Source organism: Pseudorca crassidens, chromosome 6 (assembly GCF_039906515.1).
Source record: "Pseudorca crassidens isolate mPseCra1 chromosome 6, mPseCra1.hap1, whole genome shotgun sequence".
In the NCBI taxonomy this organism is placed as follows: Eukaryota; Metazoa; Chordata; class Mammalia; order Artiodactyla; family Delphinidae; genus Pseudorca; species Pseudorca crassidens.
Window position 1 is genome coordinate 50,239,540 of NC_090301.1, and position 17,745 is coordinate 50,257,284.

General features: G+C 36.9%; 1 protein-coding gene and 1 pseudogene across 4 annotated transcripts in view; one reads left to right on the top strand and one right to left on the bottom strand.

Moving 5' to 3' along the window:
- The window catches only part of NCKAP1 (NCK associated protein 1), a 102,812-nt gene that overhangs the window by 69,155 nt on the left and 15,912 nt on the right, over positions 1-17,745 (top strand). For all 4 annotated transcript variants that reach the window (XM_067741279.1, XM_067741281.1, XM_067741280.1 and 1 more), the window contains 6 exons: positions 256-395; positions 1,265-1,396; positions 3,709-3,927; positions 4,118-4,248; positions 4,481-4,578; positions 12,427-12,520. In XM_067741279.1, coding sequence (XP_067597380.1) covers positions 256-395; positions 1,265-1,396; positions 3,709-3,927; positions 4,118-4,248; positions 4,481-4,578; positions 12,427-12,520 — 814 coding nt within the window. The remainder of the gene's footprint in view (positions 1-255; positions 396-1,264; positions 1,397-3,708; positions 3,928-4,117; positions 4,249-4,480; positions 4,579-12,426; positions 12,521-17,745) is intronic.
- On the bottom strand, positions 15,703-17,014 carry LOC137226443 (nucleophosmin pseudogene; annotated as a pseudogene).

Sequence of the window (17,745 nt, forward strand, 5' to 3'; positions counted from 1 at the left end):
TGTCCTTTAACTGTAGCTTTGATATAACTACCTCTATGAAGTGTTTCTTCACACAAGATTTACCTGTTTCTGTTTTTCACCAAGCTGAGTGGGCTCTCCAAGCTGGCTAGGTAAACTCTACATCTCACCTATTACCTCTCTTTTTAGTGCTAGCATGATATTTGCCACATAGTCTGGATTTAGCTAAGGTTTGTTTCAGTAGTTAATGTTTTCAAAGTAATTGGTTTGTATGATTTCATTTCTTTTTAAATTTAGTTGCTGCCCAAGCATTGTGCCAAAACCATCAGTCAAGCAGTGAATAAGAAGTCAAAAAAACAGACTGGTAAGAAAGGGGAACCTGAGAGGGAAAAACCAGGAGTTGAGAGCATGAGGAAAAACAGGCTGGTAGTGACCAAGTAAGCCATCCACTATTATTGTATCTTTTTGTTACAGGTAGAGGAGTTTTTTTTCATTTTTTGTATGGCATTAGTACTGAGGAAATGCTGGTAATTGTAAATTCTTCATTTCCCAGTTGTTAATTTTTTTGACCTTTTTGAACTTGATTAGCCAGTAAGTGCTTATTTCATCTCAAAATACATATTTTGGATTTTTGAAGAAAATACATGAAATAGATGTCATTTGTCTTTGTATGTTGAATATTGAAGGCCAAGAATCTGTCTAAAAATTTGGGGGGGTATACTATAAGCAGTCTATAATTTTCAGTTTATTTAAAGTCAGATGTCTGACACTATTTTGGCATCTTGTCATATATTAGAAAATACTTGATGTCCTTTTTTTTTAATGGGTATATTAGACTAGATAGCATTCAGTGCTGTTTGTTTGTTTGTAGGGGAGGTATAGATGAGCAATAATAGGTGAGTATTTTTTGTTTAAAGTAAATTTCCTACTTCCTTGCTTCCTGTGTTGAGCAAGCTATTGGCCATTTTGAGGACAGCTTTCTTCCTCCAGAACAGAAAACACAGCAGGAGTTGGAAATAATTCTTTATGAGTGCAGAATAAGCTCTTTCTTATATATTAAGTCAGTATAGTCATCATCTGAATGAAGAAACAAATGAATGATGCTGTCTTTAGAAAATTGCTCTCAAAGGTTAGTGATACCCTTAGAGATTTTGAACTTGTCAGTTCAGATCTTAAGAGAGAAAAAATCGATTTTGCAGTTATTATTCCCAAATAAAGTCTGATATGTTTATAAAATTAATTTTGTATTGCTGTGATGAAATGCTAAAAAAAATTTTTAATTTACTGTTTAATAATATTTTTTCAGCCTTGATAAACTGCACACTGCACTTTCTGAGTTGTGTTTCTCTATAAATTATGTACCAAACATGGTGGTTTGGGAACATACCTTTACCCCACGAGAATATTTGACTTCTCATCTGGAAATCCGCTTTACTAAGTAAGAAAGAGTATAAACTGTTTTTGTTTGTTGGTTTAGTTAATGAGTTTGTTATATTTATTCTTCATATCTATGCAATGTTTACTTTTATGAGGGAAAGCATTAGTAGAAATGGTATATAAATAATATATAAATTAGTAGAAATGGTAGTATAAAAAATAATGAACTGGGAAGTATAAAGAATAGTGAACTGGGAATTACTTAAATTATCCAGATTCTTATCCCATATTTATTAACTAGTTGTAACACTGGACAAGCCAGTTAATCTCTGTGAGTCTTAACTTCCTTGTAAGAAAAAGGGAGAAGATTAGAGCAAATCAGTGTACTTCAGCGGACAGGTGGCAACCCAGTAGGATCATGAAATCAGTTTAGAAGGTTGTAGTCAATATTTAAAGGAAGAAAGAAGAGGGAGGGAAGTAAAGAAGGAAGAAGAAATAGGAAAAAAATCAGTGCATTGCATGTAGTAAGTAGAAATACTGCTTCATGAAACTGTTTATGTATGTGTGTACTGTGTTGTGATGCTAGATACATATCTTATAGTGGATCACAGTCAAATGTGTGAAAACCTCAGGACTAGATGAACACTTAAGTCTTGTGAATTCCAACGTATGCTGTTATGCCAGTAGAATTCTAGACTCTTGAGGTGCTCGATTCTAATTTTATAAGTTATATATATGTTTCTTGCAATGATATTTTATGTAACAAGTCAGAAATCTTTTAATTTTGTAAACATTGCTTCAGCCTTTTTCTAAAATTACACACTTATTTATTAAAGAAAATATTGATTCAACATGTTTTTCTTGAAGGCCTTAAGGCAATTTATGAAACAAAATTTTGCCAAAGGTTTTTCAAAAACTTTAGCAAAAGGTTGTAGTCACTAACAAGTGTTTGTGCCATATGCATAACATTGTGTTTGTTAAGTACTATGAGTAGTAATGAAACGGTATAAAGCTTAGAGCTTCGACAATTATAGAACAAAGTAGAATATTTAAATAGGCAGTAAATTGAGTGTTAAGTCATCAGCTGAGAAGAGTCCAGTGTTGAGCAAAGACTATCTTTTGCTCTTCTTTAGTAAGGTAGGCATCCTGAAAGTGAAACCCAGACTGCTCCAGTATTTAGACCAAAGGGACATTACGCCTTCTGGTATTTATTGCTCTCAACTGGGTGGGGTAGGGAGTGGTGGGTGGGAGGTAGGATTCAGTTTACAACTCCCTTGTTTTCCTTCTGTAAACAGTCTGGTCCGTTAATCCATGGAGAAGCAGATGTTCTTTTTACCAAACATCTACTTAGTGATCAGGATCAAGGCAAGGCTATATAAACTTGTTTACCTGGGAAAGATTTTTATGCCAGGACAAATAGCTTGTGAGTATTAGTTTGTTGATTTTTGCTGATCACTTGAGCACAGTCTTAGGACTTAGGGGCTGTGTACAAGGATAGCAGTTTTTGTCTTGAGTTGTTCTTCTGGGACTGATACTAGTGATGGGGTTTGTCTGGTGTCTTTATGGATTCATCCTTACAAATACAAGTCTAAGATCTTTGTAAATCTAATGCTCAGGGAGTTTTAAAGAAGGTGGCTAATGTGGGAAAAGATAGTTTAGGAAAGTATTTTCAACATTTGTTTCCTTTTAGGCTTATACAGTTTCTTGGGGTATAAACCAAACAGATCTGTGTTTTATGTGGTGTGAGTGATTATTGTACAATAAAGCTTTTGTTGTTGCCATGCTTTGATTGTCATGCATTTTGTTGAGAGGTAGCCCTAAGTCAGGCAGGTGTGGGGTCAAATCCTAGACCCACCACTTCCAAACAAAGTGACCTTGAGCAGTTTACTTGAATTCTGCACCTTAGTTGTTTTTTTTTCCCCCTCTATGCAATGGTGGTGATAACTGCATAGTAGGGTTATTAAATATGAAGATTGTAGGTAATATATATAAAGCCTAAAAAACTACTGGCACATAACAGTGCCAAAGGAATTCAGGCTATGGACTAAATAGTCCACTGTACTTGCTGGAGACAGCATATCGTGTTAAAGGAATTTTTTAAACCTCTTTATTCTTAAATAATTTTTATTACTGATGCCCTTAGTATTTTTTTTAATCACTTGCATTCCCATTTCATTATACCTTTTAGGTGTATATTCTTTTTTAAAGTTGTTTCTTTGGAAGATAAACATAGTAGTAATTTCATGAACTTGTAACAAAGTGTATTTAAAATTTCATTGCCTATTTAATATTAGAGATCAGTAGATTGAATGGCCTGTTTATATAGATACAACAATTAGAACTTTTTAATTTTTTTTTACCCTCCCCCCCCAGGTCTATTGTTGGAATGACTATGTATAATCAAGCCACACAGGAAATTGCAAAACCGTCAGAGCTTCTGACAAGTGTAAGAGCATACATGACTGTACTCCAGTCAATAGAAAACTATGTGCAAATTGATATTACAAGAGTATTTAATAATGTGCTTCTTCAACAAACACAACATTTAGACAGTCATGGAGAGCCAACCATTACAAGTCTGTACACAAATTGGTAAGGAACGTATTTAGAAATTTGGAGTGATATAAAGTTTCTTTGTAATGAATGCCTTCTGAAAGTTTTTTTTTTTAATGGATAATTGCTCATTCATGTTATTAGTCAACTTTAAAATTATATGCAGTAATGTATACCATAATAAATTTTGAATTAATTTCTCCATTTGTAAATTTACTTTTCGCCTTAGGTATCTGGAAACTTTGTTAAGACAAGTCAGCAATGGTCATATAGCTTATTTCCCTGCAATGAAAGCATTTGTGAACTTACCTACGGAAAATGAATTAACATTTAACGCAGAGGAATATTCTGACATATCAGGTGAATAATACTCTGACATGTTTTAGAGAATGAAGAAAGCTTGATTCTTTTGGTTTTGATTCTGTTGTGACTATTTTTATTCAATTATATGGATAATCATACATTGTATCTTAGACTTAGCTTTGCATTTGTGTTCTTATTTATTCTACTGACTTTTCTTCGGGTTTTCCATTAATAATTTGTTTCTTAAAATATTTGCTCTGTCAAAGTATAAAATTTCATTTCCTTTCAGAAATGAGGTCGTTATCAGAACTGCTAGGCCCATATGGTATGAAGTTCCTAAGTGAAAGCCTTATGTGGCATATTTCGTCACAAGTTGCTGAACTTAAGGTAATATAGTCTTTATTGATTTTAGCTTTAAAACATTTCAAGAATATGAGCAGCAAGCCTAGAAGCCTCAGGGAACAAATTTCTCATCTTTAATTTCTTGTGTTCTTTTCAGTATGAAATAATAGAAGAATTATGGTCCAGTAATTTAGCTTTTGCCAACTATTTTTTATTTCAGACTGAATAAGCAGATTCTTCTAGAACTGTTTGTATTTTTAGTGCTTCTTTGCCATTTAATGTGGTGGGTTGAGTACTATGATGTGATAATAAAAACTAGTCTATTCATATCTATGAGAATTCAAGGTATCTGGTATCCTTAACAGTGCTGCAAGGCCCCTAGAGGATCTGGCCTTCCACTTTTTCTCACCTTTTACACTCCTCCATCCTGGCTGGCCTACTTGCTATTGTGTCATCTCAAAATACTCTTCACTAAGATACTGTCTCAGCTTGTCTTCTCATAACATTCATGTATTTTCAATTATCAGAATATCCATCCTTGAACACACTTTTAAAAATCGCAACCATTACTTTTTATTCTTTTTATCCAGCTTTATTTGTATTTTACTTGTGACGTTTCATGTCATGCATCTTATGTCACTCACTAGAATAAAAACTCAATTATAAACTCTCTTAAAACCTTAGTGCTAGGGCTTCCCTGGTGGTGCAGTGGTTGCGAATCTACCTGACAATGCAGGGGACACGGGTTCGAGCCCTGGTCTGGGAAGATCCTACATGCCACGGAAAAACTAGGCCCGTGAGCCACAACTACTGAGCCTGTGCGTCTGGAGCCTGTGCTCCGCAACAAGAGAGGCCGTGATAGTGAGAGGCCCGCGCACCATGATGAAGAGTGGCCCCTGCTTGCCACAACTAGAGAAAGCCCTCGCACAGAAACGAAGCCCCAACACAGCCAAAAATTAATTAATTAGTTAATTAATTAATTTAAAAAAAAACCTTGGTGCTAAATTAGTGTCCAGCACATAGTAGTGCTTGGTAAATATCTGTTGGATTCAAAAATAAAAACAGGTAGCTTTCCTTACTCTTTACTTTGTTCTAGGACTTTTCTAAGCTCTTTATATATTTTTTATTAACTCCTTTAAATTCTTAAAACTGCTATTGTCCCTATTTTACAAATTAGAAAAGTAAGACCAAGAAAGATTAAGTAACTTGTCCAGGCTCACATGCTAATAAGTGGTGAAACTTTTAATTTGAATCTATATAGTCTATCTGGCTCCAGAGTTTATACTAGTACCCTACTACACTGTCTCGAGAAATGCAAGAGATCTTAGCAGTCAGCTAACCCACCCTTATCTGATGCCGGAATATACATTTTTCTGGGTGGATGATTTGGTCTTGTTGAAAATGAGGCAGTCTTATCAATTACTGCATATCTCTAGTTATGTTAATATCTAAGTAGTAATTTTTGATTGGTCCTCATTCTTACATCAAGAGGTAGAGACTGCCTCTAACAACATGACCCTTCACATATTTAGAAACTTTTGTTGGTATTTCTCTTCCCTAGGTGAAGTATATTCATATTTAGTCTCACTCTCTTCTATTACAAATTCTATCTTATTGGTGTCACTTTTAGAGGCTGGTGCCCTGAACTGAGAATAAACATCAGCTAGAGATCTGAGTAGTGAGGGTGCACCTACTTACCCTGGACACCATACTTACTGATACAGTTTAAGATAGCATCAGCACTTTACATAGCTATACCATCCTGTTTTCAACTTGGAATCAGGTACCTTTTTTTCCCTTCCCCCTTCCTCCTTCTCCTTTCCTCCTTTCCCCTGTCCCCCTCCCCTTTTGTTTTCATATACAGACTCGAACCAGGCTTTCTACATCTTGTATTTTGTGTGATTTCGTTTTTTAGACCTTTATTTTTGTTCCTTTAATAATTTATCTTGTTAGATATTGTTCATTATTTCTGGATATTTTTTTAGTTCAGATTTTGTCATAGTCTTTCAGTAATCCTTTTATAAACTTAACTGTCTTAGCTATGTCCTTAAGTATCAGTGTTATCAAATACATTCCTATTCTTTAAAAGAAATGGAAGGAGCTTATGTTTTAACATTTCTCTTTTGTATCTTGGAATGACCATATTTTCTTTCTCAGATATTAAAATTTAATTTAAAGTTGATGTCATAATAGTATAGTGTTGACTTTTTTTAATACTATGAGTTTTCTGACTCACGAGTGTTATTTCTTGGCTGGATTCTTTTTCAAATATTTGGTAATATTAAACCTGAGTTAAAAAGCTAGACAAGAGAAACTTGTTGTGTAAGAGCTTAGATTTATTATCTTTGGAGATACGTGGGTGTGAATTAGCTTGGGTTTCTCATTAAATGTAGTATACCCCAAAACCAAGATGGTTTAGGATACTAAAACATTTTTTTCTCTAAAACTTTTGATTTTAATAATCTATGTGATTTTCCTTAACTTTTCTTTTTACCTTCATAAAAACTTGCCTATTTTATTAATGATTTAATGTTAGTTGTAAGACTTTTAGAAAATCACATAATTATGTTTTGGTATTTAGGGGCTTTTTATTTTTATTTTTTTGCTTCTCAAACACTAAATCCTGATTTAGTTGAGTATTTTTCAGACGTCTTCTTCATGTGGTCAACCGTAAATATGAAAGCTTTACATTTCTAGCATTGTGCCCATTATCATTTAGATTTCTGCAAAACAAAGCTAGTCCTGAGGATTTAGTTTTCTGGAATTGCACAGTGCTTTACAGTGGTTTTCTTAGAGATCCTTCTTAATAATCCCAAATTGTAATTCAGATTTCTCTGAATTTATTATATTTTTTAATTAATTAATTTATTTATTTTGGCTGCGTTGGATCTTCGTTGCTACACGTGGGCTTTCTCTAGTTGTGGCGAGCGGGGGCTACTCTTCATTGCAGTACACAGGCTACTCTTTGTTGCAGTGCACGGGCTACTCTTTGTTGCAGTGCACAGGCTTCTCATTGTGGTGACTTCTCTTATTGTGGAGTATGGGCTCTAGGCACGTGGGCTTCAGTAGCTGTGGCTCGCGGGCTTAGTTGCTCCGTGGCATGTGGGATCTTTCCCGACCAGGGATCGAACCCATGTCCCCTGCATTGGCAGGTGGATTCTTAACCACTGAGCCACCAGGGAAGTCCCTCTGAATTTAACTACTTGTATATTATTAAGAACTGGAGGTGTTATTTATGACTTTGTATTCTCAGCCTCTGTGTACTGAGGCATACTTCAATGTGTATTCTTATAATTTATTCCATAAGAAATCTTATGATCATAATATAATGGTGTTTCATATAGACAAGTTCAGTGTGTTTTATATCTCATTGAGATAAATCTCCAAAAGTACTTGTCTTTCAGTGCTGATTCTAATTGCTTTGCATTTTTCAGTGTCCTATAAAATTACTTTCCTTAGAATAATCAAATTTATGAAATTACAGAAGTAAAATAACATACAGATTGCTGCTTCCAATACTGGTAGGCTAGGTTATTTAGATCAACTTTTCCCTTAAGGACAACTTTTTTGAAATGTATATATACAAATATATATATGTATATAAAGAAAACATTTTCTAAAAAAAGAGCTAAAAGGTCAGTGAGGTGTTTATTTCTAGGCTAAAATCAAGGAAAGCACTGGAAGCCACTGTGCTGATGTGAGGACATTCGCTGATCCAGAAGTAACATTTGTTAAGATTCAGCTGAGTCTTGGTGGTCTTGTGGAGCAAGGGGCTCCATAATCAAAACCCAAAGACTGCCCAGAGTGGGAGTGGAAAGGAATTCTGCTTAAATTCCCTTTCACCCTCTTTACATAGATACCCCAAAGAGTTATACCTTCAGGGTAACAGTGAACTGGAAATGATTCACACACACCCCCGTCCCCCCAGGATTTTCAGCCCTGTCTGTGTTACTCTTTTTGTTTTGAATCTCAAGTCTTGAATGTGGATTAAAAGCGGTCCTAGATTAGTAGTGCCCCAAGGTGCTTGGCAGACGCTAATAAAAATCCTCTCTGGAGAAAGGTATCTTCATCCTAGGATTCAAATGATTCCTGCAAATAATTTTTCGCATGCAGTCACCTCCAGCTGAAGAGTGGAAGTCCGTTGGAGATTAAGGGAGGGAGGAGGGAGGAGGTCTAATACATCTGGCTGGCTATCATGATTCTTAGGTCGTTCTCCCTTTCTCTCTGGCCACCTTCTGTTCCTGATGTTCCTGAATGTAGAGTCCTCCTTGTCAGCATCACTTCTTAAGACGGTGAGAAGTTGGGTGTGTAACGACCCCCTCCCCCTTACAGACATGTAATAACCCTCTTGTTATCAAGCCCAAGTCTTCCTTTCTATGCCACTGCCTACAATTTCTGAGTCCTACCTAGGCCCTGAGGCTTCCATTAGCGTGCCTTCTGCATAGTATCTCCCCTACAGGAACTTAACTGCTCAAATTTCTCATCTCCACTTATTCTTTGCTCCGGTTTTCATCTTCTAGAATTTTGTTGGTGTCTCTCATTCTTCTTTTATCTCCTTTGTTACCAAAGATTTATGCCTTTTTATTTTTTTCCTATCACTTCAGTGTATTTCTGGAAGAAGCAGAGTTTAGACATAGATATAGAGTTCTCTACGTTTAGCCAGCATGTAGTCTACATACTTGTTTGAACATTTCTATACGACAAATTTCTGAAAGTGGATCATTTTTTTCTGATATTGTCAAATATCCCTCAGAAAAGATTGTAACTCACACTCTCCATATTAGAGCATGATGATGCCGAAATAGCATTTTAATCTTTATGAAATTAGTGAATACAGTGTTTTGGGGGGAATTATAATATTTTTAAGATAGTTCTGTAACATCTTAGCTTTTAATTTTCTCTATTTTTTTTTTATATTTAATCTAAACTGACATAAACTAAATATTATGTGGCTGCATCTTCTTTTTATCTTAAAGATTACCTTAATTGATTGTTTCAGTTCCTGTTTTAGCTGAGGACCTTTTTTATTTCAGAGTAAATTTGTGGGCCAATTAAAAAAAAGGAAAGCTTCTTTATACTTAATGGTTGTGAGTAAATCGTGTGTCAGACATAGTCAACACTATGCACATGTACTAATGATAAAACGTGTTTATTACTTTCTGGAGAAGAAAACAACCAGTGTCTCCATTCCTACTAAAATTCTTGGGGTGTTTCATTTGGAGTTGTGCCCATCGAGTCAACTTCTTCGAGTCTTGCCAGTTCTTTCAGTTCTTCTAGTTCTTCAGAGTCCTAGAAGGATGAAGTAAGAAATTTAAATATGAATTGTGCCAAGAATTTAACACTTTCTAACAGAAAACCAACATTTTTTTTAGTAGTCTTGATTCTTTTCACTTGATTAGTCTCAGTTTGTTCCAAACCATTTAGTTATAATTCCTAGTTACAGCTTTTGGGCCATTTGTCAGAGATATTAATCAATGGCTTTAAATGTATAGAAAGCTCTGTTTCAGGGTGCAATCGAGGGAGAAAAGAAATTTATATAAACTATACTTTTAAGAGGAGACATCATTAACTTTTTTTTAAGAGTAATGTGCAAACAAATAATTCGGGGTAATCGTTCTTAAACCATGGTCCCCAGATAGCAGTGGCAGCCTTGCCACTTGGATCTTAATAAAAATGCACAAGTTTTGGTTCTACCTAAGATCTGCTAAATCAGAACCTGTGGAGCTAGAACCCAACAAGTCCTCCAGATCATTCTGATGCACACTGAAGATTAACAACCATTTCTTTGGGGATTAAGAGCATGGATTTTAAAATCAGGCATACCTGAATTTAAATTCCAAATTCCACTGTTTAATATCTATAACTTTGGGTAAGTTATCTAACTTCTCTGAGCCTTAGTTTTCTCAGTTGTGAAACTGGACTGTCACCTCCCTCATTTGGATGAGGGTAAATGGGATTGTTTGTAAATTGCCTAGTAGAGGAGCTTAAAAATGATTACAGAATCTTACTATCAAATATATACAGGGCTTCCCTGGTGGCGCAGTGGTTGAGAGTCCGCCTGCCGATGCAGGGGACACGGATTCGTGCCCCGGTCCGGGAAGATCCCACATGCCGCGGAGCGGCTGGGCCCGTGAGCCACGGCCGCTGAGCGTGCGCGTCCGGAACCTGTGCTCCACAACGGGAGAGGCCACAACAGTGAGAGGCCCGCGTACCGCAAAAAAATAAAAATAAAAATAATAAATAAATAAATAAATATATACAATAATTTATTGATTCTAAAACAATTATCCTATATTAGCATTTCTGAAATTATACATGTCTTATAGTCATATGATTAGAAAACATTGTGTCAGTTTAATTGGTAGAGGTTTTTTTTTAATTTATTTATTTTTGGCTACATTGGGTCTTTGTTGCTGTGAGTGGGCTTTCTCTAGTTGCGGCGAGCGGGGGCTACTCTTCATCGTGGTGCGTGGGCTTCTCATTGCGGTAGTTTCTCTTGTTGCGGAGTACAGGCTCTATGTGCGTGGGCTTCAGTAGTTGCAGCATGCGGGCTTCAGTAGTTGCGACACGCAGGCTCAGTAGTTGTGGCTCGCGGGCTCTAGAGTGCAGGCTCAGTAGTTGTGGTGCACTGGCTTAGTTGCTCCGTGGCATGTGGGATCTTCCCAGACCATGTCCCCTGCATTGGCAGGCAGATTCTTAACCACTGCGCCACCAGGGAAGCCCGAGTTTTTTTCTTAATGGCACATTAGATAATGGTGCATTTAATATTCATTGCTGTCTTTGATTCACTGATACATGATATTATGTTCAAGGTGCGTGAGCACAGTCAAGGTTGGGCATATATTTGAGTGTATACTGATTGATGGGACAAGTATTGAATAGGCCTCAGAGAGAGCAGGTAGTCTAATTAGACACTGTAGAGGTTGAATTTAGCAAATAAATGTTACTGGAGCTGAACATCTGAATGAGAGCATAAACAGAAATGATCTCAAGTGGAACATAAGCAAAATTCATACTAGTATGGGAAAAATTACTTTTATAGATTTTCCATGGAGTTTTTCATGCTCCCCTTAAATCAGTTGTCATCAGCCTTTGGCTTGTAACACAACCACTATGGCACTTCAGCAATATGCTTGCTACATACATCTCCACACCCAGACCTGCTGAATTGAGATATCCAGGCTTTCCAAATACATATACCCACTATCTCTGCCAGAATAAAATTGATTATATTTGTTTGAGTTATAACTTTTAAATGAAATTACTTTTCCAGTACTCCTTTTAAGAAAAGCATTGTTTAATGAGTTATACTTTTCTTAATTAGCTATCCTTCACTCTCTTCCCTCTCTTCTCTTCCCTTTTCTCAGTGATCCCTGAAAGAGGAGGTAGATAGTTGACATTTCCTTTTTGTGCTAGGAAACATTGCTCTGTTCTCTGTGAAGTGGTACCATACCCCTACAAGTTTTTCTCCCTCTGATTATATATATATCCAATGATGAACTCTAGGCTATCTTTAGCCAGCTTTAACTTTAGCAAGTTCTTTTTGTTTTAGTTGGAATTTATTGCTCTCTATATCCACTTCAGTGTCTGCTTTTTATTATTGGTGCTGTTCTGTGTCTAAGCAGAAGATAATCCTTTATACTACTACTTATCTTTATTGCTTTTTCCTGAACTCCTCCCTTCTTGAATTTGCAAACTGAAGGAAAACATTAATTTTATGTAAATAATTTTAAAATTCTTTTATGAAAACAATAACAGAAACATAGCATAGAGCATCTAGATTTCATGTATTATTTTTCCTACTTGCTAGATTGTAATTTCCAAGCATGTTCTTATCTCATCAACATAAGGAGGTCTATGCCTGACCTAGGATCTTCCTTTTCCTTTCTTTAGAAACTTGTGGTGGAAAATGTTGATGTGCTAACACAAATGAGGACCAGCTTTGACAAACCCGACCAGATGGCTGCACTCTTTAAAAGATTATCGTGTGAGTAAATCATGATACTTTTTATAAGCATTAAGAACACCTTGACACTCAGTATTTAGCTTTTGCTCAAATTTTATAAATAGTAAGTTATGAAAAGTACTCTTCAGTAATGAGGAGAACTAGAAAATTTTTGCAGTCAAAGGAACTTTTAAGTGAATGGCTTACCTGTTTCATATTTTTTTTTCTTTACAATACTCTTAGTACCATGTGTCAGATATTTGATATCATTATCAATTAGTTCATGAACCCAGTAAATTAAATACAATAAATCTATATTAATTTAGACTGAAGGAGATTTAACTTTAGCGTCTGTAATTTTCTGAAAATCAACTTTATCGAGGTATTGCTTATGTAAGTAAAATGCACACATTTAAGTGAACGGTGTGATGGATTTTGACAAATGTTGTGTACATCCACATAACCATTACCACAGTCAAGATGTAGAGCAGTCCATTCACCTCAGAAAGCTTCTCATGACTCTTTGTAGTCAGTTTCACACCGTTAGACAGTGACTGATCTGATTTCTATCACTGTAGATTAAATTTGCCTGTTCCAAAACTTCATATAAACAGAATCACACAGTATATACTCTTTCATATATATTGTTGAGATTCACCCCTCTGTGTTAAGTGGATCAGTACTTTGTTCCTTTTATTGCTAACTAGTATTCATTGCATGAAAACCTGAGCCTACAACTTAAAAAAATATCTTCTTGATACTGATTCTTTGTGGGAGATATGTGAAATAGCAGTGAATCTTAAGTGTTTATTAAAGTATGTTTAGCCAAGTACCTATTTTAGATGTACTTGAATTAATTTCATTTGATTTTTGTCCTTGAACTCAAAGTTATAATTAAAAATTATTTTAAAGTCATACTTCTTACTAATTCATTCAAAAGCCTTTACAACATTAAAAATTTAGTGAAATCCTAAATAAAATATTCTCCGTATTTGAGAAAACCAGAGAGTTTATTTTCCCAAGTAAAAAATAACCCTGAAGTAAATTAAAGATGCATATATTTTATATACTTCCCCTTTGATGTTTTTCTTTTAAATGTTTTGCAGCTATATCAAATTTTATAAAACTATAAAATGATTTAGAGAATCACTTTATTAGGCTATCTTATCCTGCTTTTAAAAATAGAAACTTTGGAGCTTCCCTGGTGGCACAGTGGTTAAGAATCTGCCTGCCAATGCAGAGGACACGGGTTTGAGCCCTGGTCCGGGAAGATTCCACATGACGTGGAGCGAGTTTGTGTGCCACGACTACTGAGCCTGCACTCTAGAGCCCATGAGCCACAACTACTGAGCCCTTGTGCCACAACTACTGAAGCCTGCACGCCTAGAGCCCGTGCGCCGCAAATAGAGAAAGCCCACACGCAGCAACAATGACCCAACGCAGCCAAAAAATAAATGAATAAAAAAATACAAAATTATTTAATAAAAGTTAATATAAGACTATACTACAGGGGCTTCCCTGGTGGCGCAGTGGTTGGGAGTCCACCTGCCGATGCAGGGAACACAGGTTTGTGCCCCGGTCTGGGAGGATCCCACATGCCGCGGAGTGGCTGGGCCCATGAGCCATGGCCGCTGAGCCTCCGCGTCCAGAGCCTGTGCTCCGCAACGGGAGAGGCCACAACAGTGAAAGGCCCGCGTACCACAAAAAAAAACCAAAAAAACAAAAACTATACTACAGGTTGCCTTTTAGAACAGATCAGTGGTTGCCAGAACTGTAAAGGGAAAGCAGCAAAGGAGTTTTTTGGGGTGATGAAGTTGGTCACCACTGTGGTGATGGTGGTAACACAGATCTACACATGTTAAATTTTTCCTAGAGCTGTACACTGAAAGGGGGAAAAGTCAAGTTTACTGTATGGAACTTTAAAAAATGAAATGAAAAAAAGGAAAGATTGACTTGGTAGCATTATAGGGAGGAGGAGTAAATACTTAGTAAGGGGACTTCCCTGGTGGCACTTCGGAATCCACCTGCCAATACAGGGAATCCAGGTTCGATCCCTGGTCCAGGAAGATCCCACATGCTGCGGAGCAACTAAGCCCGTGCACCACAACTACTGAGCCTGCACGCCGCAACTACTGAAGCCCATGTGCTGCAACTGCCGAGCACGCGTGCTGCAACTACTGAAGCCTGTGTGCCTAGAGCCCATGCTCTGCAACAAGAGAAGCCACCGCAACGAGAAGCCTGTGCACCGCAACTAGAAAAAGCCCATGCATGGCAATGAAGACCCAACCCAGCCAAAAATAAAAAATTAAAAAAAAAAATCTTAGTAGGATATTATTTTTTAAATCCCTATCTGATCTCTTTTGTTCATTGTTTTTTTTTAACGTCTTTATTGGAATATAATTGCTTTACAATAGTGTGTTAGTTTCTGCTTTATAACAAAGTAAAACAGCTATACGTACATACACATATATCCCCATATACCCTCCCTCTTGTGTCTCCTTCCCACCCTCCCTATCCCACCCCTCTAGGTGGTCGCAAAGCACCGAGCTGATCTCCCTATGCTCTGTGGCTGCTTCCCACTAGCTATCTGTTTTACATTTGGTAGTGTATATATGTCCATGCCACTCTCTCACTTCTTCCTAGCTTACCCTTACCCCTCCCCATGTCCTTGAGTCCATTCTCTACGTCTGCGTCTTTATTCCTGTCCTGCCCCTAGGTTCTTCAGAACCATTTTTTTTCTTTTTTTTTAGATTCCATATATATGTGTTAGCTTATGGTATTTGTTTTTCTCTTTCTGACTTACTTCACTCTGTTTGACAGACTCTAGGTCCATCCACCTCACGACAAATAACGCAATTTTCTTTCTTTTTATGGCTGAGTAATATTCCATTGTGTATATGTGCCATATCTTCTTTATCCATTCTTCTGTCATTGGACTCTTAGGTTGCTTACATGTCCTGGCTATTGTAAATAGAGCTGCAGTGAACATTGTGGTACATGACTCTTTTTGAATTATGGTTTTCTCAAGGTATGTGCCCAGTAGTGGGATCACTGGGTGTATGGTAGTTCTATTTTTAGTTTTTTAAGGAACCTCCATACTCTTCTCCATAGTGGCTGTATCAATTTACATTCCCACCAGCAGTGCAAGAGGGTTCCCTTTTCTCCACACCCTCTCCAGCATTTATTGTTTGTAGGCTTTTTTTTTTTTTTTTTTTTTTACTGTATTAAAATACTGAGTTTATTTCACATGTATATTTTTGTCTCCCCACCATTTCCATTTGTCTGACCACCACTACTACTATGTCCTATCATAACATTCCATACATACTTAAAACCAAGCAAAGGGTGGAGTTCCATCTTTAAAAACTAAACAGGCATTTTGGACAACACATTCTTGGCAATGGAACCTGGACAACATTTATCAGACACGGTAGGGAAAGTTCTCACTCTGCATTATAAAAAGGACAGCCAGATATCAACTGTTACAGAAATGAAATAAGACGGAAAATTTTAACAAACTGTTTAAACTATTTTCTTAAAGAGACTTCCTCCACTGCCAGAGATCTTGAATAGCCTTCTGGTCAGTCATCCGGAAACAATTCTTCACATAATTGATGAATTTGGCTTCCACTTTGGGAAGGGAACCACCTTTTTCTATACTTGCTTGCATTTTTGCTTTAATGTCTTCTACAGAGCTAGGTCCTTTCGGTGTTTTAGGAGTTTTTTCCTGTTTTTTGAAGGATTCTTGACCTTTTGATCTTGGTGTTGATGGTTTTGAGTCTTTTCCATTCTGGTTTGATTTTTGTGCATTTTTGGCTGGAGTATCTCGTACAGATTTCTTTACTGGAGCTTTTTCTTCAGCTTCCTCATCATCAAAGTCGTCATCATCATCATCTTCATCATCATCGTCGTCGTCATCATCATCATCTTCATCTTCATCAGCAGCAAGTTTTACTTTTTTCTGTGGAACCTTGCTACCACTTCCAGGGGCAGAACGCTTTCCAGATATACTTAGGAGCTTCACATCCTCCTCCTCTTCATCTTCTGACTCTGCATCTTCCTCCACAGCTACTAAGTGCTGTCCGCTAATATGCACAGGCCCTGAACCACACTTCAACCGTAAGACCACAGGTGGTGTTATTTCAAAGCCCCCAAGGGAAACCGTTGGCTGCACAGACATTTTCAAAGTTGCCAGTGTTACTTTAATTGGACTGCCTTCATAATTCATTGGCTCTGCTTCGACAATGTGCAATTCATCCTTTGCACCAGCCCCTAAACTGACCGTTCTTAAAGATAACTGGTGCTCATTTTCATCATTATCCACCTTAAAGTGATAATCTTTGTCGGCCTTTAGTTCACAACCGAAAAGATAGTTCTGGGGCCTCAGGGGGCTCATGTCCATGTCCATCGAATCTTCCATGGGTTGGTGGCACGCACTTCGGTGGGAGAGAAAGTGGACGGAGATAAAAGACTACCGTTCGAAGGAACAGTCACGCAGGACGGAATCAGACCAGGGACTGTAGACTTTTTGATGATGGCCATTCTGACCGGTGTGAGGTGATACCTCATTGTAGTTTTGATTTGCATTTTTCTAATGATTAGTGATTTTGAGCATCCTTTCTTGTGTTTGCTGGCAATCTTTTGTTCATTGTTATACCATATACTTATATTTTCTAGTATGTTTTACTTTATTTTTTTTTTTCACATTTCTTTAATTTTTAAATACTCATTTGATCACCCAGCTGGCCTTAACCCTACTTAATTTCATGCTAATAAACAACGTTTTGACTGTGTCATCTGGTTAGAAGCAGCTAATCCACTGCAGTGTTCAATGCATGTTTACTGTTACTTTAACTCTTCTATTCGTGGATTTGAAACAAAATCTTTTTTGTGATTTGGAAAAAGAAAAGATCTGCTTGAGAGTGACTTATTTAGGGGAATAGAGAAAGCTACGCTTTGAGTTGAACTGTTTTCCAGAATACTCTCTTTTGTCTCTGATCTCTTCTTTACCTTTGTGCTGCCTTTATCCCATATACAGAAATTGATTTACTTTTGTAGCAGTTTGATTTTCATCGTCAACAAACACATTCTTTTAAATACCCTAAAAAAGAGAAAGCAATATAATTTATTAAAAGTAGCTCTGGGGAATTCCCTGGAGGTCCAGTAGTTAGGTACTTGCACTGCCATGGCCCGGATTCAATCCCTGGTTGGGGAAGTAAGATCTTGCAAGGCACGTGGTGCGGCCAAAAAAAAAAAAAGTAGCTCTG